The sequence below is a fragment of the Nyctibius grandis genome, chromosome 13, assembly GCF_013368605.1.
Source record: "Nyctibius grandis isolate bNycGra1 chromosome 13, bNycGra1.pri, whole genome shotgun sequence".
Classification (NCBI taxonomy): domain Eukaryota; kingdom Metazoa; phylum Chordata; class Aves; order Nyctibiiformes; family Nyctibiidae; genus Nyctibius; species Nyctibius grandis.
In genome coordinates, this window is record NC_090670.1 from 9,882,450 (window position 1) to 9,903,369 (window position 20,920).

The window sequence follows — 20,920 nt, forward strand, 5'->3', positions numbered from 1 at the left end:
CTAATGAAGTTCAACAAAGGCAAGTGTAGGGTCCTGCACATAGGGAGGAATAACCCCATGTACCAGTACAGGCTGGGGGTTGACCTGCTGGAAAGCAGCTCTGCGGAGAAGGACCTGGGAGTTCTGGTGGACAAGTTCACCATGAGCCAGCAATGTGCCCTTGGGGCCAGGAAGGCCAATGGTATCCTGGGGTGCATGAGGAAGAGTGTGGCCAGCAGGTCGAGGGAGGTTCTTCTCCTCCTCTACACTGCCCTGGTGAGGCCACCCCTGGAGTACTGTGTGCAATTCTGGGCCCCCCAGTTCAAGAAAGACAAGGAACTACTGGAGAGAGTCCAGTGGAGGCTACAAAGATGATCAGAGGACTGGAGCATCTCTCTTACGAGGAGAGGCTGAGGGAGCTGGGTCTGGTTAGCCTGGAGAAGAGAAGACTGAGGGGGGATCTTATCAATGCTTACAAATACCTTAGGGGCAGGTGTCAAGAGGATGGAACCAGACTCTTCTCAGTGGTGCCCGGTGACAGGACAAGGGGCAACGGGCACAAACTGAAACATGGGAAGTTCCATCTGAATATGAGGAGGAACTTCTTTACTTTGAGGGTGCCAGAGCACTGGAACAGGCTGCCGAGGGAGGTTGTGGAGTCTCCTTCTCTGGAGATATTCAAAACCTGCCTGGACACGACCCTGTGCAATATGCTCTGGGTGAACCTGCTTTGGCAGGGGGTTGGACTAGATGATCTCCAGAGATCCCTTCCGACCCCAACCAGTCTGTGATTCTGTTAGCCTGGATTTCTCTTGCTTTAGCTCCCAGCCCCAGGAAATTTTGCTGCCTTTGTTTGCTAGGATAAAGGACCGTGGCAATCAGAAATGTTCCTAACATGTAGGTATTTATAGATGCGTCTAAGTTCCCTCTTAACTTTCCCTTAGATAAACTAAACAGATTGGCTTCTTTACTTGCTCAGTGTGAGGCAGGTTGTTCCAGCCCTGAAATAATTCCTGTCATTCTTTTCTGAAGCTTTTTTAATTTTCAGCCTCCTCCTTTCCTAGCCTGTGTGGATACAGGTCAGGAGCCGGTCCTCAGTGCCGGGCGCTGGTGCTTTCGGGGTCACCTGTCCACAGGGACCGCAGCTGCCAGCCCAGAGCAGGGGGTCACTGCCCCAGGAGTGAGGGGGCGGTGGCGACCCGGGTGGGCAGGACGGAGCTCCGGGAGGGCTGTGCTCTGGCAGGGCTCTCTCATCTGCAGCCTTTTTTTATCCCAGAGGATGGCCACTTCACAGCCTGGCTGCAGGCAGAGCAGGGACCTGGAGGGGAAAAACGGTCGGGATGGTAGGGTTCAGTGCTGGGCTTAGCCATGTCCGTAGTCCTCCCTGAAACTTGGTTTTCTGTGGAGACTCGGCAGCTTTCCTGGGAACTGGGACCAAGCAGTGCTGGAGAGCTGCAGGTTCAAGCGCTGCTCCTCTGCGGCAGCCCCCGTGCTGGGATACAGGGGCCTCTGACACGGCGGTAAGCCTGTCCCCAAGGTGTCATCTTCATCGCTGAACACAAGCCTTGACCCGGCGGAGCAGAAGAATTTCCAGCAGTCCCCCATGTCAGCGATCTGGACTGCGACGTGGGATCGGCTGTGCCGGTGGACCACAGTGTGGGCCCTGCTTTGCATTCTTCGCTCCTCCACGAAGGCATTGAGGACACCTCAGCTCCTGCCCAGCATCACCTCCCATGTCGGTTCTCAACAGCCCCAGCGTGCAGGGCAGTGTTGAGGCTGGATAACACCTACACACTGAGCTCCTGCCCACCTCCACAGTGACTTCTTGCTCCACAGCCTTTGGTGCATGCTTCTTACCACAGGCATTTCCAAAGTGGGTTTCAGGAAAATGCTTGAGATGGCAAATGGCACTTGGAAGAACCAGGGAAGCTTTTATAATAGGTGATATTTAATGCTAGGGCAGGAGGGCACCAGCTGCAGGGCAGAGCAGCTGCCCCCCTGGTGCTATCAGCCCAGTAACAAGAGCTCCAGCAGACACCCTGCCACTGGTAAAAGGCAAGATGAAGAACTGACTTATCCTGCCTGAAGTAAGTGCAATTCTCTTATCACATCCATCAATTTAAATAAGTTTTCTATTGTCCTGGCTTTGTCCTCTCCCCTGCCTGCAGCTCTCCCCGTCAGTGATAGCAGAGCAAAAGCCACCACAACCTGCTTTAGCCAGGAAGACACATGAGAAATAAATTGCCTCTCCGCACAAATACTTCCAGGAACAGGAAATTTTCTGTCTGCTGGCGAGGATGTGTGTACACTCTGAGGAGCCTGCAGTGTGCACATGGCTGCTGCAAAGGAAGCGGGACCAGTAAATACAGCAGCAACATGTGCTTCCTGATGGCAAGGCTTAGTGGGCTGAAACCGTCCCTCCGTGGAAAGGGGAGGCTCAGACCTCAACGGGGCAAGAGCAAAGGGACTTGGCCAGCTGAAATGCCCAGTTGAGGCACTCGGAGGCACAATCCTGCCTGAGCTCTGGGGTTTGTAAGGTTTTATTTGCCGAATCCTCCATTTCAACCTTTCCCCGAGCCCCGTGGTTCCCTTAGCCGGGCTGCTCCAGGCTTGCGTGCCTCTGCAGCAGGAAGACCCAAGAGGATGCTCCCGTGGCCGGTGCCGTTCCTGCGCTCCCAGACTGGCAGGAAGGCTGCTCCTCTCAGTAAGCGCCGTTCTCATCCTCCGGGCGGGGAGCAGAGAGCAGCCAGCTGTAAAGATAAATGGAAGAGGAACAATGCCGCTGATGAGCAGCAGCTCTGCGCCTGCGAGGAAGTGCTGCTCTTCCCCTGCCACCCTCTCCTGCCTGCCCGCGGCTCCGCAGCCACTCTGACTTCATCCCTGTCACCAAGCCAGTGCGATGCCTGCCCGTGCATCCCTCCCTCCTGCCCACCTGCCAAGGGTTCCGTCCTTGCTCAGCCCAAGAGCTGACACTGAGCAACAGCAGGTCTTAACGTGATGGGAAGAGTGAGCGAGAGTGCTGCAGAGGACAGGCATTCTGTGTGTGCTCTGAAATCGCCGACGGATAGAAAACCTCGTGGGCAGGGGGTGCTGCCGCTATTGCAGGCTGTGGGGGCGCGGGATGGTGCTGAGCGTACCCACAGCGTGCCAGGTGCAGGCTGTGCTTTAGCCCTGCTGCGCTGAGGCCACAAATGTCCCCTTCCCTCCCTGCATCCCAGGGAGGGCACAGCCCAGCTCTACAGAAACGCCCTGGGCAGGGTGTTAGGAGCTCTCCCTGCTGCATCTGCCACTGAAGGATGCATCCGTCTGCCTTATAACCCACAGCTCAAGTGCCAGAAAGGGTCGTGGACCTCCCCAGGGGATTTGGCAGAGAAAGGCAGGCTGTGCTGCCAGCATGGCGACCAGCTGTCTGCTTCCCTCGTCCTTCTCTTGAGTGCTTTTTCCTCTTTCCTCATTTCCCTTTGGCCAAAGAGAAAGGTGTTCCCATGCTCTGCGCCATTGCCTTTGCAGGAGCAGGTCAGGAGGAGACTGTAGCTGCGGGTGCTGCAGCTGCAGAAATGCCCGCTGCGAGCTCCCCGCTCCCCCCTGCCTGCAGCCCCGCTGCTCCTCATTTTGTCTGCAAGGTGTGTAAGAGGGGAAGCACCAAGTAGCTGTTTGCTATTGCAAGGAGCGTCAGGGAAATTAAGCAGGCCTCTGATGCAGGTGAATGAATGCGCCCCCCCCCCCCCCAAGAAGCCCCCCATGAGGTTGCTTGGTTGCACGTGCCCTGCTGTCCCCACCACCCTGTGTCCTCTCTGTGGGCTGGCTGGGCAGGCAGCTGAAGCCATCACCATGTGCCAGACTGGCCACTGCTTTACCTCAGCTCGGGCCCGGCAGCATAAGCCCTGCGACCCCCAAATCCTGGGAAGGGCTAATGCTCAAGCAATGGGAGCAGAGGAGCAACCAGCTCCCAGAGGGACTCCCCTTCCCCATTGCATCCCCATGCACCTTTGAGAACATGTTTAATTTTAGGAGAAGCAGAGAAGAAAACCAGCAACCCACAGCCCAGAGGCCCTGGCTGCTGCCCTGGCATCACTTGAGCCGCTTTGTGCCTGGAGGTCACTTCAGGGCTCTGCATTCGGATGCTCTCCAGCAGTTTTGTGTTTCAATGTTGCAGACACAAGCTCGAAAGCCAAAGCGCTGAAGCCAAGAGAGTGTCTCTCTGCTCAGACTGAACCATCCATCAGCCCTGCACAGCACGGACACCCAGCTGGGCAGCCAGCTGCGTGTGTCCCAAGGATGCTGCTGCTCAAAGAGGGGTCAGCACAGGATGTGTCAGTAAGAGCTGTCACTTCAGTGGACATTTTGGGGTTGGATGGCCTCAGCTTTACTAGGGGCTCTTGCTGTTCCTGCTGCAGAGATGAACAAGGAGATGCTTAGACCTCAGTTCTCCCAGCTCAATATACAGCTTCAGCAAAGGATGAAGAAGTCAGTAGAGCCACCAGGCTGACAAACCAAAGGCTCATGTGGGGCCACCTGTTCCTACTCTATTTGGGGACTTTCTGTCTAAACCCAGCAGCAAAAGGAAGATCCTCGGCAGACCCCAAGGCTTTTCTGGCTATGCAGCATAGGAAAGCCCTGCCGGACACAGAGCTGTTGGTCCAGCCGTTCATCTAAGTCATCGTCACTGTTCTGAAGTTATTTTGTGATGGTGCGAGCATGTACAGCGCTCCCCGTGCAGGGGCAGAAAGGGGACAGCCAGGGGGAGGCTTTGGGGAGTGTCCCGCAGGCGGCCACTCTCCAGAGTCATCCAGACGAGCCTGAAGTCCATCCATCCTCCCTCCAGATTCATGCTTCAGCTTCGTTTGCCTCTGTCTAGTGCATGTGTCTGCCTGTCCCCAGGGGAGCACAGCTGCTGGGGCGACCCGCAGACTGAGATTCACACTGATGGGTTTCGCGCGTAGCTCTGAAAGCAGGAACTGAGACCATTCACAGGCATCTCGGCAGGATGGGGACTGAACAGGGGCCAGCCCCATCAGTGCTTTGGCCAGGAACTCATGAGCTGCCGCGCTGTCCCCACTGGGTCTCTGTCTCTTTATTCATCAAGTTGCCAAAATGAGCTGGTGCAGCCTCGGTGTAGGGTCCCCACAGCAGCACCCAGGTCGCTCCTTTGCCTTCTCAGGTGACTGACCACATTCCTGCTGCAACCAAAGTGAAGTGGTGGAGCCCGTCCCCTGTAGCACAAACCAACCAGGCTCTCAAAGTGCAGACCCTCTGTGCCCACAGCATGGGATGTGCCACCCTGACCTCCACCCATCCATGCTCCGCTCCCCCTCTCAGCCAGCCCAGCACCTCAGGAGGACAAATCTCCTGGGTGCGTTTCTGCAAAACAAACGGGCTCTCCTTGCCATTTTTTAAAGGAACAAACCAAGCTTGAAGGCAGAGCCTGGCAGGCCAGCTGCTTTCTATCTGGAGCGCTGGAGCTGGGGGAACGTTGCTGCATCTTAATGGCATCAGGCTGGACGGAAATCAGGATTCTGACGGCAGAGGCAATACCAGCACTGTTATAAATAGAGCAGCCACGGTAACTGCTCGTGAAGGTTTTTAGTCTTTCGGATTTGAAGGATCAATATCAAGCTACGCTGAGCGATCCATTATCCTTGGCATTGGTAGGAGCTAGGAGAATTGCAGGGGAAGGAGGACAGTGGGATGAGTGCAGGTTTGGGAATTGTCCCTCTTGTGAATCCAAGTGTGAGCCCTTTGAAAAGCGCTCTGTGCTGTGTGCTGCCTCCTCTTGCTTTTCTCTGCCTGCTCTGGGGGTAAGACCACGTGTGGCTGTAGCAGTGCAAGTGTTTCAAGCCAACCTCATGCCCTGCTGCAGGAAGCGAGGGTTTGCTCCAGGGCAGCGCGCACCGGAGCCCTGCAGCCTGCAGGTACAAAGCACCTTGCAGGAGCCTCACTGGCATTGCACCTCAAAATTATTCCAAACATTGAGACTCAGGCAAAGGCCTCCTGTGTTCTGTGGCCTAGATAGCTCTCGGGGCTGGCACCGCTCAGCATCTGTGCCCAAAGCACTGGCATGGAGAGCATCATGCCTGGCCAGTGTCACTTCCCCAGCCTCACAACCAGCTTCCCACCTGCACGTGTCCAGGAAACGTGGCAATGTCCTGCCAGGCTGTTCCCCCCCTTTTTAAAGGTGTATTTTTAGACCAGATCATTTCACAGCCCAGGCTATGGGAGGAGATATGGCAGAGAAAGCGAGGGGGCACTGCGCTGCAGTGCAAGGGCGAGACTCATGCTGGCCCTGGAGCTGGTTTCATTGCTCTGCCCGCTGCTTTTTGAGCGCATTGCAGTCCTGCTCCCTTGGCATATCCCTTGGCGCAGCTATTTCCCCTCCATGTGGTGGCAGATCTTGCATAGCTGTATCTCACAGGGTGTTTCTGCAGGGAGGTCTTGTAAGCTTTGGGGCTCTGCTGCTGTGGGCACACTCCCGCCTTACTGCTCTGGTTCCGAACAAGAGCGTGGTGATGAAACCGCTCCCCCACTGCTTGCTTTCCCCGCACCGTGGCTCAGTGGCAGAGCTCATGGCCTGGCTTCCTTTGGGGTGAAACTCAACCCAGCTGTGTGCTCTGGTCCCTGTGGATGCCCAGTCCCTGAGACCCGACCATCCCTTGACCGAACCGAGCCCTGAAGCCAGGGTGAGGGAAGCGGCACGTCATCCCTTGACGTCATCCATCACCCAGGGCTTGTGTCGCTGGTGTGTCACTCCTGAGGAACACATGGGTACGGGTGTGCCCGCATCCGTGCCCCGGGAACACCTCCGCACCCCACGTCTGGCACCCGTTTGGAAGGTCACCGGAACGGTCGTGTGTCCTCCTGGCGTGCAGGCGGCAGAGGGGACGGGCGGGTGGTAACAGTGCGCCTTTAAGAGAGGCCCGTGCGCCGGTTGCGGCCCGGCAGGGCGGGCGCTGATTGGCCGAGCGGGCGGGGGGCGGGGACAGCCATTCACAAATCTCCGAGCAGCGCTCTCTCCCTTAAAGGGGCCAGGGCAGCGGCGGCAGGGAGGTCCAGCGCCAGCCGGGTGCCCCCCACGGGTGCCCGGGGCTCCCAGGAACACCAGCGTTCGTTTTTCTCCCGAGGGTGGGCTGGTTCCCACAGCAGGAAGCGCGTCCTGGGGCAGCACAGCCCGGACAAGGCACCAGTATCCCCGTGAGCCACTGGCTGGGGGCAGCGGGAGCTGCTGAGTGGGCTTTGCTCTGTCTGGAAGGGGCAGATTGGAGCAGGGCTGGCCAGGCAGAAGAGTGTGGACCCACAGAGCTCCCCTTCTCGTCCCCCATGCGGGGTGGGAATAATCAAGGAAAGGGCATCCCTGCGCCCTGGATGTGGGGAAGGGTCCCTCTGGGCAGGTCTGTGCTGCCCAGGGCAGCCCCAGGTCTGAGCAGAGCGGTGCTGAGCCCTTGCAGCACTTTCAGAGGCACATGTTGACCCACTCCGAGGATGGGACTGGTTCCTGCAGGGGTGGCTCCCAGTGACGAGCCCACGGAGCTGACTCGTGGGGCTTTGTGGCCCCAAGGACATATCGGCCTAGGCAGGGCCAGCCAGGAGACCTTCGACAGCCTTGTACAGCATGAGTGGGGTCTGTTCGGCTGCTGCTGAGTCTGAGCGTGTAAGCACACCCAGGGACAGCTTGGGACTCGTGAAAGATGCAGGGAAACAGGATGTCTGATGGGCTCACACTAGGCACAACCGGCTGGAGATCAAGATATAGGACCAAAAAAATATCAACTGATTCTCTTAAAGACATGGAACTTCAAAATACTTTGCTCTGACCCTGGCTTGGAGTGGAGAAGTTGTACCCTGGTCACATTTTCAAACCTTCCCTCTGCTCCATCAGGCTGGAAATGTGCTTTATTATAAAGGAAATGAGACACACACAAGGACAGGGCACCCACGGACCACAAGACACGCAGTGCTGTAATTGCTATGCCTGTGCAGGAGCAAGGCTCCCCCCTTGAGCCTCCCGCAGGGAGGTGCTTCAGGAAGGCAGCCCACAGCCAGCCCGTGCTTCAAGTGCTCCAGCGCAAGGCAGGAGCCTCTCTGCCGGGTGCTGGGGAGAGTGGCTCTGGGCATTGTGAGGCTGTCAGGAAATCCATACAGGCTGCTGCAGTTGATCGCTATTAAATAGAGCCTCCAGGCTCTCCTTTGCAGGGAGGGAGCCTGGGCTCTGCTGCAGGGACCTGTCACAGGTCTCCATTGCTCCTCTCCCCTGCCAGCGCAGCCATGGAAGACACGTAGTTGGCCATAATTTCAATTGCAGAAAGCGGCAAGTGGTGTTTATCAAAGACCCTCACGCCGTTTCTGCCTCAAGTGAGGATACAGGAACTGCATAGTGGCACTGGGAAACGTATCAGGGATCATTAATAGAATGAAAATGGTTTTGCCCTGGAGGAGAATAATTTCTTTGGCAACTGCCCTGAGAGCGCTGAGAGCTATCAGTCCCTTGGTGTGCCTCGTTATTATTATCCCAGCTGCACGTTGCCTGGCGTGAATTGCTGCCGGTGGCAGGGAGGAACAGTCTCAGCGAGAGATGATGTTCGTTATCCTGCCCCTTCCCACTCACCCATGTCTGCGCAAACCCTCCAGTGCTCATGGGAACCACCAGCCCCGCTTTCCCACTGGCCATGCAGCAGGCTCTGCAGAGCGCCTGTTCAAGGGCCATTGGACAAGCCCCAGACACAGCAAATTGCAAATCCCTGCTGGATGGGGGTCTGTGGTAGTGCTAAGGAACCCACTGATGGACTGAGCCGAGTTCGGTTGGTTCCTCCCTTTGCTGCTCATCTCCCCATGCATTTACTTCCCGGTGCTCTTCACCCCCATTCTCAGCTGGGTGGCTGCAGACGCCGCTGCCCCCCGCAGCGCTTTGAACATTGGGTAGCTTTTTGCAGGTGATTTTGATTGGGAAAGGTACCTCCCCCATGCAAAACTGTCCCCCACCTCCTCCCCCAGCGTTACAAAGATGACACCTTCCCCATCTGCACCCAGGCTCAGAGCTAACACAGAGCTTCAGTTCCTCTGGCAGGACGCAGCTCCCGCTGGGGCTAAAGGCAAGGAGCAGCATGACGGCGTTCGTGTGACTGTTGTCTCTGCAAGGAGCTGGCTGTCTTCAGCCTGCCCCATCTTCTGCTCCTAGAAAGGCTGTAGGTACGACAAACCCCCAGCTCCTGGTCCCTCACACTTGCCTTCCTCTTCCCACAGGACTTCATGTGAGAGGAAGGAAGAGACAACAGGGGCTGAAATGCTGGCAACACCAGATAAAACCTAGCCCTGTGCTGCCTTCATGCCGTGTAAATAGCAACATCTCCGGGGATTTCTTGACACTTTGCTGAAATTAGCACCTGTAAAAAGAGCAGCTGCCAAAGCTGAATTTAAATAAGATGGGCAGGCTTCTGGTAGGAAGAGGGTAGAGGATGAAAGGGTCTTGGTTTCCTTTTCTTCCCTCCATGAAGGCACCTGCCTGGAAGTCACATCCCAGCTCCTTTAGCCCTGCTCAATGCCCACATGACTGGGGCGAGATGCCCACAGCTGCTTGAAGGTGCTGGGCACAGTGCCTGCCCTGCCAGATCCAGGTCTGGGCACCCCAGTGCAGGTGCCTGCACCGTTTGGTCTCCAGCAGTGCCACTCCCAGTAGCCAAAATGCCGCTACTCACTGCAGCAAGCTGGAGAAGCACAGGATGTGGGTGCCCCTGGCCAGCCGGCCCTGGCTTTCTCTTGAGCTCGATAATGTGTCCTGAGCCCCGCACAGCATTAGGGAAAGTTGCAAGCAGGCGGCAGTAACCAGGGATTTTTTTTCTCCTTTTAATTTGGGCTAGCAGGTGGCACATGCAGTTCACTACAAATGAGTAGGAATGAAACAACTCTCGTGGCAGCTAAAATGAGACACGTGGGTTTTCAGGAGAGGAGCTGCGAGCGGACAGGGAAGGGCCGTGTCAGAGCTGCTGTGTCTGAGGCTCAAGGCCCCTCCGTTTGCAGGTGGTGATGAGGCACTAACAGATCAGAGAGCTGGGAGTTTGCGAGCTGGCAAGCAGAGCGGGGTGGAGGCAGCGATGCTGGCACTCCAGGGCTGGCAGCGAGGGCATTTTGCATGTGGGGATGCCCATTGCATGCATGGCTGCCCCATCTGCAGGGCTGCCGGGGACCGAGCAGGGAGAGGACCAGAGACCTTCCTTGTGGAGGACACACTCCAGACTGCCATGGGGGGAAAAAAAAAATCAAATGCTTTTCTTAATTGTTCACTCAACTCCTTATTAAAGCATTTTTCCCTGACAGGTCTTGTCCTTTGCTTTTGCACTTCCCCCCTAAGTGAATGCCCATGTCCCTGCCTGCCCCCACCACAGGACTGAGTGAAAGGAAGAGACGGATCTGGAGCAGGGCAGGTGGGAGCAGTTGGGGTTACAAACTCCACATGTGCCCTTCCCCGGTGCTCTCCTCCTACCCAAGTCAGCCTCTTCCAGACATGGGTCTCCTGCCTGACCTTGGCCCAAAGATGGCTTTGGTGGAGGCTGATGGTGGTGAGTGGCCAGTGGGGCTCTGCATGCTGCATGGTCCCTGCAGCCAAACCATGCCATCCTAGGGTGGGAACTGCGATGGGAGGGATGTTTGCAGCTGGACTGGAGCTGTAATTAGTTACGGTTGTGTTACAGGTTCTGAGCACATCTCGTTGATGAAGTGACTCATATCTCAGAGGTGGTGCCGGGTGGGAGATGGTGGGTAGCCAAGAGGGACTTCATGTCCTTTTACTGTCACGCGGCAAACACTGGTCACCTGCCTGTTTCTACAAGGCTTATTGCTCTGCTTTGGTGCAGCAGTCCCCTGCCTCAGCTTCATTCCTGCTCCAGTCCCTCTCTCGTTCCCACCTCTGCCCCCACTGCTGCAAGATGCCCTCTCCCCACAGATGACATCCCCCAGCCCACTGGTCCAGCCTGGCTGTGGAGGAGGTACAGTATCTCCCTGGAGCACAGGGCTCGTCAGCCCAGCATCCTCCTGCAGGGCCAGCACCATGTGCTCTGGGAGGTAGCACAAGGAGCAGTAGAAGATGTGGAGATTATCTTAATTTTTTAAAGCCTGAAGTGTAAAGTTCCCTGTTCACACCAACAGTGCATACTTTTCTTCCATGCACACAAACACAGTTTTTCATTGATTAAAAGAACTCTGAACAAGCTTGCTTTGCATGCAGGCATCCAATCCCTCCTCGCCTTAGTGAGCTCCTGGGGTCTGCACTGTCCCTTGGCACTGAGCTCTGCAGGGTAGAAGCACTTTCTTATGCACAGCCGTTGGCTTCATCTTGCTGCATCTCCGGGTTTTTGGGTCAGTGCCACAGTGCACCCAGGTCCCGTAACTGACTCTTCGTCAGTGAGAGCCCTGGGAGCAGCAGGGTGAGAGCTCAGCTGTTTCCAAGGGCTCAGCATCAGTGCTGTGCTTGGCCACTCGAGGCCAGCATGGTGGGACAGGCTCTCTGGACTTGCTTGCCCGGGAACATTATGACTGTCCTAAGCTTGCAGCTGGGGAAATTTCAGTGTAACGTGTCTAAGCCACAACACCACTCCATGGCATTAAGGATGGAGCAGCACGTGACCATAGCATCCATCCTGTGATGGAGGTAACCTGAGCAGCCCAGAGGCAATGAAACGCAGGCAGTGCTGGAGAGGACAGGCTCTGCACCGCGCAGTGGGACCGTGAGGCTTGGGGGCAGCGCGGATCCTGATTACGGGGTGTCTTCTGCCCCCTCCTCTTCGCCCAGAAGTAACTATGTCACTTGACCACTTTGGAGCAAACACTGCAGGAGCACCTGTCTGCGGTGGTCAAGTGCAAAAGTAGTTTTGTATTGTGATTTAAAGAGCTAAAGAAACCAGAGCGGGCAGGGGCACTCGCCTGACCAGCCGTCACACACTTCCCCTTCCCACAGCCCCGCTTGTGAGCGGGGCCATATTGCGCCAGCTGCAGGAGGCCAGCAGGAGCCTGCAGACCTCGCAGCCTGAACTGGGGTGTTGAACCACCATGTCTTGTAGCTCAGCTCGTGGCCCCCTCCTGCTTCTGTCTCATTCCTTTACCCATATCCTGCAGGAGCCCTGTTGTGCACCTTTCATTGCTCTTCTACATATTTATGTACCATTTCTTCAAATAATTCTTCACCCACCCTAGTGTTTATTAGAACCCTTAAGCATTAGGAGGCCAGATTCAGTTTCTAACTGGTCAGATGTGGCTTTTTGGTAATGGTTTTTCTTTCCACCCTTCAGTTTGTCTGGGTGACTCTCTTCTGAACTTCTTCCAGTTCTGTGCAAGAGGTGAGGGGCTGCCTGAGCTGCACTGGGAGCAGCGCCCTTGCCCTGCTGCACCAGGAGGTGCTTCTGGTCTGCTTTTACCATCCGTGGGGGGCAGTAGGTGGAAGAAGGCCCAGCAAAGGCCCTTGGGGTTTCTTCACCCCCAATGCACCCATGGCTCGCAGGGCAATGGTAGTAACCCCGGGGTGTTGTGCTGGAGCATGCAGTAGCATTTCCAGCAAAACAGGGTGAGAGCTGACATGGGGATGCAACAGAGATGCTGCTGCTGGGCTCGCGACCGTGGTTCAGGGCTGGAAAAATGATTTCATCCTCCAGCGCGAACCACAGCTGATGCGAAGTGAACACCTCTTGGTGTCAACCACAAAGCTGGCAGGGCTGCCCAGCGCCGTGCTGGGGCTGGAGGAGCGGAGCTGCCTGGAGTGTCCGGGGACGGGGTGAGGGCAGCCGCAGGTGATGCGGGAGGCGGCGGAGCGGAGCATCTCTGTTCCTCTGGGTTCCGCCAGCGCGGGCACTGCCCCGGGCCCGCTGCTCGCAGGCGGGTTTTGGACCCGCTGCCCGGGAGCTGCCCCGTCCGGGGGGGGGGGGGGCGGGGGGTTCAAGCGCGGCCGCGGCGCCCGGCGAGCGGCTCCCCCTGCGCTCACCGCCGGGGCGGGGCGCGGAGGCTCCGCGGGCGCGGATTGGCCGCCGAGGGGGGGGGAGGCGGATGCTTCGCGCCGCCGCAGGTGCCGCGCTCCGCGCTCCCGAGCCGTGCCGGGCTGAGCCGAGCCGGACCGGGCTGAGCAGAGCTTATCTGAGCCGGACCGGGCTGAGCTGCCCCATGCAGCGGAGCGGGGTGGAGCCGCTGCCCCGCGCCGGGAGCGGCCTCGGGACTGAGCGGCGCTCGCGGCGCGCCCCCGCGGAGATCACCGCGCTGTAACCCCCCCCACACCCCTTCCTCCTCCTCCTCCTCCTCCTCCTCCTCCTCCTCCTCCTCCGGCTCCCGCCCGCGGGGCCGGGGGTGCCGAGTGGGCGAGGAGGCGACAGGCGCGCCTTGCGCGGGGCGGGGGCCGCTGCCCCCCGAGCATCCCTCCCTCCGCGCCGCCTCCCTCCCTCCCTCCCTCCCTGCCGGCTCTATGGTGTGAGGGCAGCGATGCACAAGCACCACCACTGCTGCAAGTGCCCCGAGTGCTACGAGGTGACGCGGATGGCGGCCCTGCGGCGCATGGAGCCCCCCTCCTACGGCGAGTGGCAGCACGAGCAGTACGGCTACGGCGGGTACGGCTCGCAGACCCTGCCCGCGCCCGGGGGGGCCGCGCCCGCCGCCCGCGGCAAGGCCAAGCTGGGGCCCCCCGCCCGCGACCCCGCCGCGCTGAAGCCGCCGCCGCCGGGGAAGAGCGCACCCAAGGTGAACGGGAGCGGCCCGGGCTGGTGGCCCGAGTGCACGTGTTCGAGCCGCGACTGGTACGAGCAGGTACGGGCCAGCCCCGGGCAGCGGCTCCGCGGGGCGGGACGGGATCGGACGGGGAGGGCGGCTGATGAGGGGGTAACCCGGGGAGAGCGGCGGGGTCGTGGCAGGGTGCAGCGTCACCCCTGGGGTGTTGCGGGTGGCTGGCGTGGATGCTGGCGTCGCTGGGGCTGGACGCTGGCGTTGTTGCGGTTGGCCGTCATCGTCGCTTGGGCTGGACACCGGCGTCGCTCAGGTTGGCATCACCATTGCTCAGGCTGGCCGCCGCGGTCCTGCCCAGCGTAGGAGCTCTGCATTGGAGCAGCCTCCCGGGGGTCGCACTGGGCCAGCTGGGTCTCTCTTGGCACAAGGCAGGCGCTGGGCGAGATGTTTTTCGGACACCCCACCCAAGGTCCTCACCACTTAAGATGCCGTTGCCTGAAGCCCTGGCAGTGTCGAGGGCATCCCACCATACTGTGTTTAGCAGGCGTGGGGTGTGCTGCCTGCCAGGCAGCCTCACGGGCTCGTGGTGCCACTTGCCAGCGCTCCCAAACTGGCACCCTCTCTCCATTGAGTTGTGGTTTCCTTGCTCTGCTCCTACGTCCCTGCTCCCCGAGATTCTTACGTAACCCTGCTCTGGTCGCTGGCGTGCTGTGTGCTTTCTGCCCCATTTCACTGCCTCCATTTCTTCCCACGCACACTCGTTTTATTCGTGTTCTCCTCCAGGACCCATTCTCAGGCTGTGTCTCTCTTTCTCCCCTAAATGGAGAGACCAGTCTTGTTTTGAACCCACAAGCCAGCTTAGAAAATGGTTGGAGCTGTTTGCAAAGCATTAAAATGGAGGCTAGACCCTGCCTGAAAAACAATTTACCCTGCTTTAGAGAAAGTCATTTCAATTTGCTTCTTCTGCCTCTTTCATTCATTATCTTCAAACCTCACATGATTTGTTATTGATCCTTCTAATTATTATTTCAAGATGCTGTAGCAGGCAGACACATGGGAATCAATGGGAATTCTCTCCTCCTTTCCCCTCGGAAAACACAACCCTCTTCTTCCCTTCGCCTGTTTTTTCTTCATTACTGTCTCAGTCTGTAGCTCTGGTTGAAATAATTAGATTCAAAGCTGATACGCTCAGATGATGTTTACAGAAAGCACCCAAAAACCCAGCCACCTTCCTATCAGCCTCATCCTGCATTCTGTCTCTTTCTCTGTCACTCTTTGCATCAAAATCAGCCTCGGCTCTCTCCCGCCTGCTGATTCCTGGCAAGCATTCTTCCATCTTTCCTTCGCTATCTCCTTCCTTCCCTCCATCCTGAGCAGCAAGCTCAGGGAGCTGGGTAGGAGCAGGGAATTGAAGCACGTCTGCTCCCTCCTTTCCGCTCCTGCTTGCATGAAAGGTCCAGCCCAGGGTTCCTGGTAAGATGATTGTAAGCAGGCTGGGAAGGAAGCGATGCCAGCTGCGTTGTTGCCGTGGCAGGCTGGGCAGGGGAGCCTTTCGTGTTTTTTGCAATGGTGGAAGAGAAATCATTGTCTCTTTGTGGTGCTGCCATGGAGCCCTGGGGCTTTGGCTGCTCTGACAGTCCATGTTGGGAACCTCTGCTCGGCCTTAGCCTTTCTGAGGATGGAAAAAAAAAATCTAAAGCTTCTCGTGGCATTGCAAGCGACACAGAATGCCAGTGTGTGAGGCTACGTGAGCACAGGGGGGTCTGCATGTAGAATATGACGTGTGTGGTATGTGCGCTGCCTGTATCAGAGCAGGCAGGATTGCTCCCTGGTGTGTAGCAAATGTATGCAATGAGTAAAGCTTTGCAGCAAATACCTCAGCAACGTTCCCCTTCTGATCCAAGGGTGCAAAGTGCCTGAGCTGTCAGGAATCCGTGTTCTTCCCAGTCTGGTAGCGGGCAGAGGGACAAAAGATGGTAAAATGGGACCAGCTGGGCATGGCTTGTGCAGGAGGGTTTGGCTCTGGGAGGCTGGGAGATGTTGGGCTCTGGGTAGATCTGGTCAGATGCTGTGGATGCGAAGCTGGTCTCCTTCACAGGAACTGAGGGGGCAGCCTCAGGTCCTTGAGAGCCTCGGCTAGAGGCAGGGCTGCCATTTTTCAGGGCTGCCCCTTTAAATGAGCTCCCTGTCCCTGGAAGCACTTCCAGCAGCAGAGGTGGGAAGGGGTGTGCAGGCCAGGAGGCTTCCCCGGGAAAGCATGGGTCTGTTCTCCCGGGAGCTTCACCACCTCTCCTTTAAGCCTTTTTTGTCCCCTTCTTCATGCAAGCAGAGCACACACTGCCAGCGTGTGCTGGCGCGGCCGCGTGCACGGGTGCTCTGACATCGGAAACGTGCTCGCGGTTGCGTATGGCCGTGTATGTTCTCTGACATCACTCGTACTCGCAGTCCCAGTGCACGGCTCCGCGGCATGTGAGATGTGCCCACACGTGCTGCCCAACGCACTGCACAGTCCCAACGTCAACCCACACGTCCTCCCACCGCCGGTGCCCTGTCAGTTCTCTCCTCCTGCCTCTCCCCTTCTCTAGAACACAAATTAGCTGGCTCAGGCAATGCCAGTAACTGAGAACCCCTAATCCTGACTGTAGGGAGGGAGGAAATCTTGTAGCTCTGGGTTTCTCATTTCTTTTTGCTTTGCTTTTCTTCTCCCCTCTGAGATCTCTTCCATTTCTTCTCCCTTATCTATGTCCCTGTTCATTAGTCCCCGCTCTCTGCGCTTGCTGTCATTGCTGTCCTCCATTGTTCCCATCGCCGTCCCTCCAGCTGGCCCTGTGCCCTCCTCGTGCCCCTCGCTTGCTGGCGGGGGACTCGAGTCCTCCCCTGCCAGACTGGGGTGAGAGGAGGACTCCCGGCTTTGGGGGAGGAATGGCAGAGCTATCCAGGGAAGCATCGCTGATGCACAGCATGAGAGGAGCAAAGCGCTCAAACCCCTCCTCTCCCCGGCACAGGGACGCCCACGGGCTCTTGGGAGAGGAGCGCTGAGCTGCCCGGCCGTGCCCGAACCTCTTCTCCGGTGCTGCTCCCTGTGCTGAGGGTCTGGCAGCAGCCAGCACCTTTCCCTCTGTCCTGGTTTTGCAGAGATAAAATTTATAGAATCAATTTTTCTGTTTCATTTGGTTTCAGTATGTGGCCAGCTGTGGGATGGTGATCAAGGCCATCAGCAGTAAGCCAGGGCAGCTGACCCAGGCTGGCCCACAGGTGTGTTCTGTAACATTAATGTCATAACCACTATAAATGGGAAAGCTGCTGGGTAGGGGTGTGGAGGTCTCTTTGCTTTTCTTTTGTCTTCCCTCCCTCTTTCTTCTTCTCCTTTCTTCTCAACGGCTGTGATCCCTGGAGGAACTTGCCACCACTCTATGGGCTGAGTATAACTCTGTGTCTTTCGTATTAGTATTGATATTGGTTTTCTTATTTTATTAATCTGTTTAAATTTCAACCCACGAGTCTCCCTCCTTTTCCCAATTCCCTTTCTCAGCTGGGGAGGGGTCTTGGGTGATAGAACAACGTATTATTGTTTAGCCCTGGGTGTGGGCTACATGAAGACACCTTCCTGCAGGGAAGGTCCAGTCCTGTGGCATAGTTCACCCTAAGATCCCTGGTGCTGGGCACAGTGGCCAGAGTGGGGCCCCCCCATGAGGCTCCCAAGGGTCTCACCACCACTTTCATGTGCATTTGGGGTGGCTGGGGCATGGGCACCTCCTCTCATGGCTGGGGAAGGGGCCTGGGATGGTGCAGTTCCCTGCTACGTGGTTGGGAAGTGCCCTCTGCCCCCCCGGGCTGCCTCAGGTTTGCTGGCCTTGCTTGGCCAGAAATGCAATGCTGTCCTCCCTGCAGCCCCTTTCTACTTCTTGGGGGGTCAGAAGGGTGCAAGGGAGGGTTAGAGCAGCATTGCAATGAGTCACTGACCACCTGCAAGTGTTTGGATCATGCCAGGCTTGCGTGCCCCCCACCCCCAGCAGAAGCGTTTCATGACCAGGCAGGTGGAGGAGGGGGACAGGTCACCCCCGCCCATCTTCGGCAGTGAGTGTTTCACCGAAGGCGGTGTTCTTCCACGCACAAACATTGCTTGTTAGAGTTCCTCCCATGTACTGGGGAGTTACGTGGAGTAGGTGAGCACAGGGTGGCACATCTTGGGGGAAGCACCAGCCTTCACCAAGCTTTTGGATGCTGCTGGATTTGGGGCTCCTGGCTTTTGGGGCATGGGTGGTGGGGAGAGGAAGGAGCCTTGGGGAGGCCGTGGGGGTCCGGGCTGGGTTTCTGAGCCAGGCATGGCTGAAAGGAAGGAGGGAGAGTGCCGAGGGGGCAGGTGGGAAGCCAAATGCAGGTTGCTTCGTGGGAAATGGCTGAAGCCCCAGATGTTCCCTGGGGAGGTGTGAGGGAGGGTGAGAGGAATGGGGTGCTGGGGACACGGAGGCAGTGGAGGTGGTGAGGTTGGCAGGGTGATGTTGCTATGGCTACTCTTGTGCTATTCATAGAAGAAATTAGCTAAATCTTTGCTCTGAAAGGTGGAGGAGGAGAGAGGAGGAAGGCGTTCTCCACGTTTGGAGGGAAGGAGAGAAGCCAAAACAGGATGGGGGTGAAGTTTTCCTCCTTTGCTCTGTGCCTGTGTCATGGAGGGGTGTTTGGGGGAAGCACCGCTGCCTGACCTGCCCAGTGCTGGCAGGGTACGGGAGGACGCGGGCAGAGAGGAGCTGTCCCGCGGGAATACCCGCAGAGCATCCACTCAGAGCCCCGCGTGGCAGGATGAGCTCTGCGTAGAGACATCCTTTTAATTAAAGACTGCCAATCTGTGAAAGGTATTTTTGGCAACCTAAATGTAGATACAACTGTAGTGAAACTTGCCCTTCGTGTCTGGCTCCGTCGCTGAACGCGGTGCTCGTGTTCCTGACCCGGTACATCTGCTCGGCCCCTGCTCTGCAGTCACTGGTGGTCCCTCTGCCCTCCCTCCAGCATCTCTTCCAGCGTGTCTTCCCACCAGCCGGAGTTCCGGGAGGGTCTTCCCTCTCCACCACTCCTCATCACACTCCACTCCCTTGTGAGAGTTTGATTCCCAACCCACAGACCTGTTTGTCACCTCCTCACTCACAATGTGTAAATCTGCGTGTCTGTTCCTAATATATCTCCCTCCATCTGATTTCACCTCTCAGCTTGTTTCTTGGGCATCTCCGTCTGGTGATCCTGCCGTCATCACCCAGTTGAGTTGCTATAACCAGGCAGTGAGCTGTTCTCCTTCCCCCAAACCCAGCCTCACACCCGCCCTCGGCCCCTTGCCCCGCAGACCTGGGAGACAGATGATATTTCTGATGATCTTGACCTTCTTTTCCTGCTGTCTGGAACCAAGGCCCAGTTAATGCTTTATAAAGTCATTCCCCCTCCCTGTGTGTCTCCTGGGGAAACTTATGCCTTAACACCCAGATGCTGGGTGAGCTGGTTCCCCTTGCCGACCCTGGAGCATCCCTTGTCCTGCTGTCACCCATCCCCTGGACCAGGCTGAGAATGGTCAGATGTTCTCAGTGCTCCTTCGCAAAACATCGAGTTCATTTAGGAGTGGACAGCTGAGGACATTTGCCTCCTTGGTTTCTTTATTCACCTGTAAGACTTTTCCCCCTTCCCTTAAGCACGTGAATCCCTCGGACAGGGGCTGTGCGCTTGTGCTTGCTGACCCCTCCGACACATCCCATTAATACGGTAAGGGATAACGTTGGAATTAGAGAGGGGAGTTGAAGGACTGAGCTTAGCTCCTCTCCAGCCGGATTACCAACTGCTGCCTGTCGGCCAGCCCAACTGCACAGACCGTGGCCCTGGAGCTGTACCCCGCTGCTGGTTTGGGGTGTCGAGCTGCCAGAGGGACCCCAGGAGCAGCACAGGGAGAGGCGCTGGAGCTGGTGTCCAGACTGGCCCTAGTAGAGGTGTAGCTGCTGCTATAAAGGTAGCATCTGAAGCCACATAGGTGGGAGACACCCCATCACTGCAACATGTGGAAGAAGAGGAAAGTACCTGCCAAAAACAGGAGGACCTAGCCCTGCAGTGTTGCCAGAGGAGGAGGAGAGTGTGTTGGTGAAGCAGCCAGGGCCAAGCACGGGCAGGTTTCAGCAGGCATGTAGCCGATGTGGAGGAGGTGGCTCCTTGTGAAGAACCTGGGGGTGGCAGGAAGACCTTCAGCCTCCGCCATGGCAGCACCTGCCCTCGCCTCTGCCGGAGGGATGCTCCCTGCGCCCCCATGGCTACGCCTTCCACCTGGCTCTTCCCCCGTGGTTTTGGGTGTTACATGGCTGGGACCTGCCTTAGCCCAGTCCTGACCAGTGCCAGGGATTTGGCGGGGATCTGCCAGCCTGCCTCAGGGTGTGCTTGAGGGAGTAGGGTCCCATGGGGGATTGCATGAGAGGGAGACCCAGGGGATGGCCACACCAAAGGTCCTGTCCAGGTACCCTGAGTGCAGAGATGGGTGGGAGGTGGAAGCAAAGAGAAGACGTTGCCGTCCGTGGAGAGCTGCCTCATTTGGGTAGGCTCCTCGGCGCATCGTATGCTGTGATGGGAGGAGAGGATCTTCCGCTCCTTCCTTAGCTGCGGATGCTCATTTAGAGAGAGGAAGTCATTAAGACTAATCAGGCCATAATCAGCCATGGCCATGGCTATGGCTATGTGCCGGGTGCCTACAGTGCACAGCCCCATGCAAGATGCTTTCTGAAGGGACCGTGGTCTCTGGGTCCCAGGGGAGAGCAGGTCCAGCACTGGTCTGCGCTGGGGCACGAGGGGCTTGGTGTGGCTGGGGCGTGGGGGCTCTGCCTGCCTCCCCAAACCCTGCACGCGGGTGGGAGGAACGGTGCATCTCTGGCTCAGCATCGCAGCTGCGGTTCGGGAATGGGCATAACCCTCGCTGTGAGGTCGTGCCAGCGCTGCGGGTGCAATGGGCTGTGCTAATGCTCGCAGCTGGCTGCAACACATGCGAAGATGGGATGATACAGGGATCCCTCAAGGGCCTGTGTTGCAAATCCGACAGTATGCTATGAACATATATTAGGGACTTGGAGATGAAAACTTTTAATACAGCCTTTAACAAGTTCAGAATACCTGAATTTGAAATTAAGTTCACAGTTTAGTCTGCAGAAGCTCACTTGGATGAGGCTTACTGAAGGACTTCTCAGAGGGTGTAATTATTTTTGGGGACACATGGTGCTTCGAAGCACCCTGGACCAGTCCC

At 57.4% G+C, this 20,920-nt stretch overlaps 1 protein-coding gene across 6 annotated transcripts in view; it reads left to right on the forward strand.

Annotated features, from left to right (window-relative positions):
* The window catches only part of DLG3 (discs large MAGUK scaffold protein 3), a 78,755-nt gene that overhangs the window by 12,082 nt on the left and 45,753 nt on the right, over positions 1-20,920 (forward strand). For 4 of the 6 annotated variants that reach the window (XM_068412109.1, XM_068412110.1, XM_068412111.1 and 1 more), the window contains exon 1: positions 13,426-13,746. The exons of the other annotated variants lie outside the window; for them this stretch is intronic. In XM_068412109.1, the coding sequence (XP_068268210.1) occupies positions 13,426-13,746 (321 nt within the window). Of the gene's footprint in view, positions 1-13,425; positions 13,747-20,920 lie in introns of those variants that run through there. 6 annotated transcript variants of the gene reach the window in all.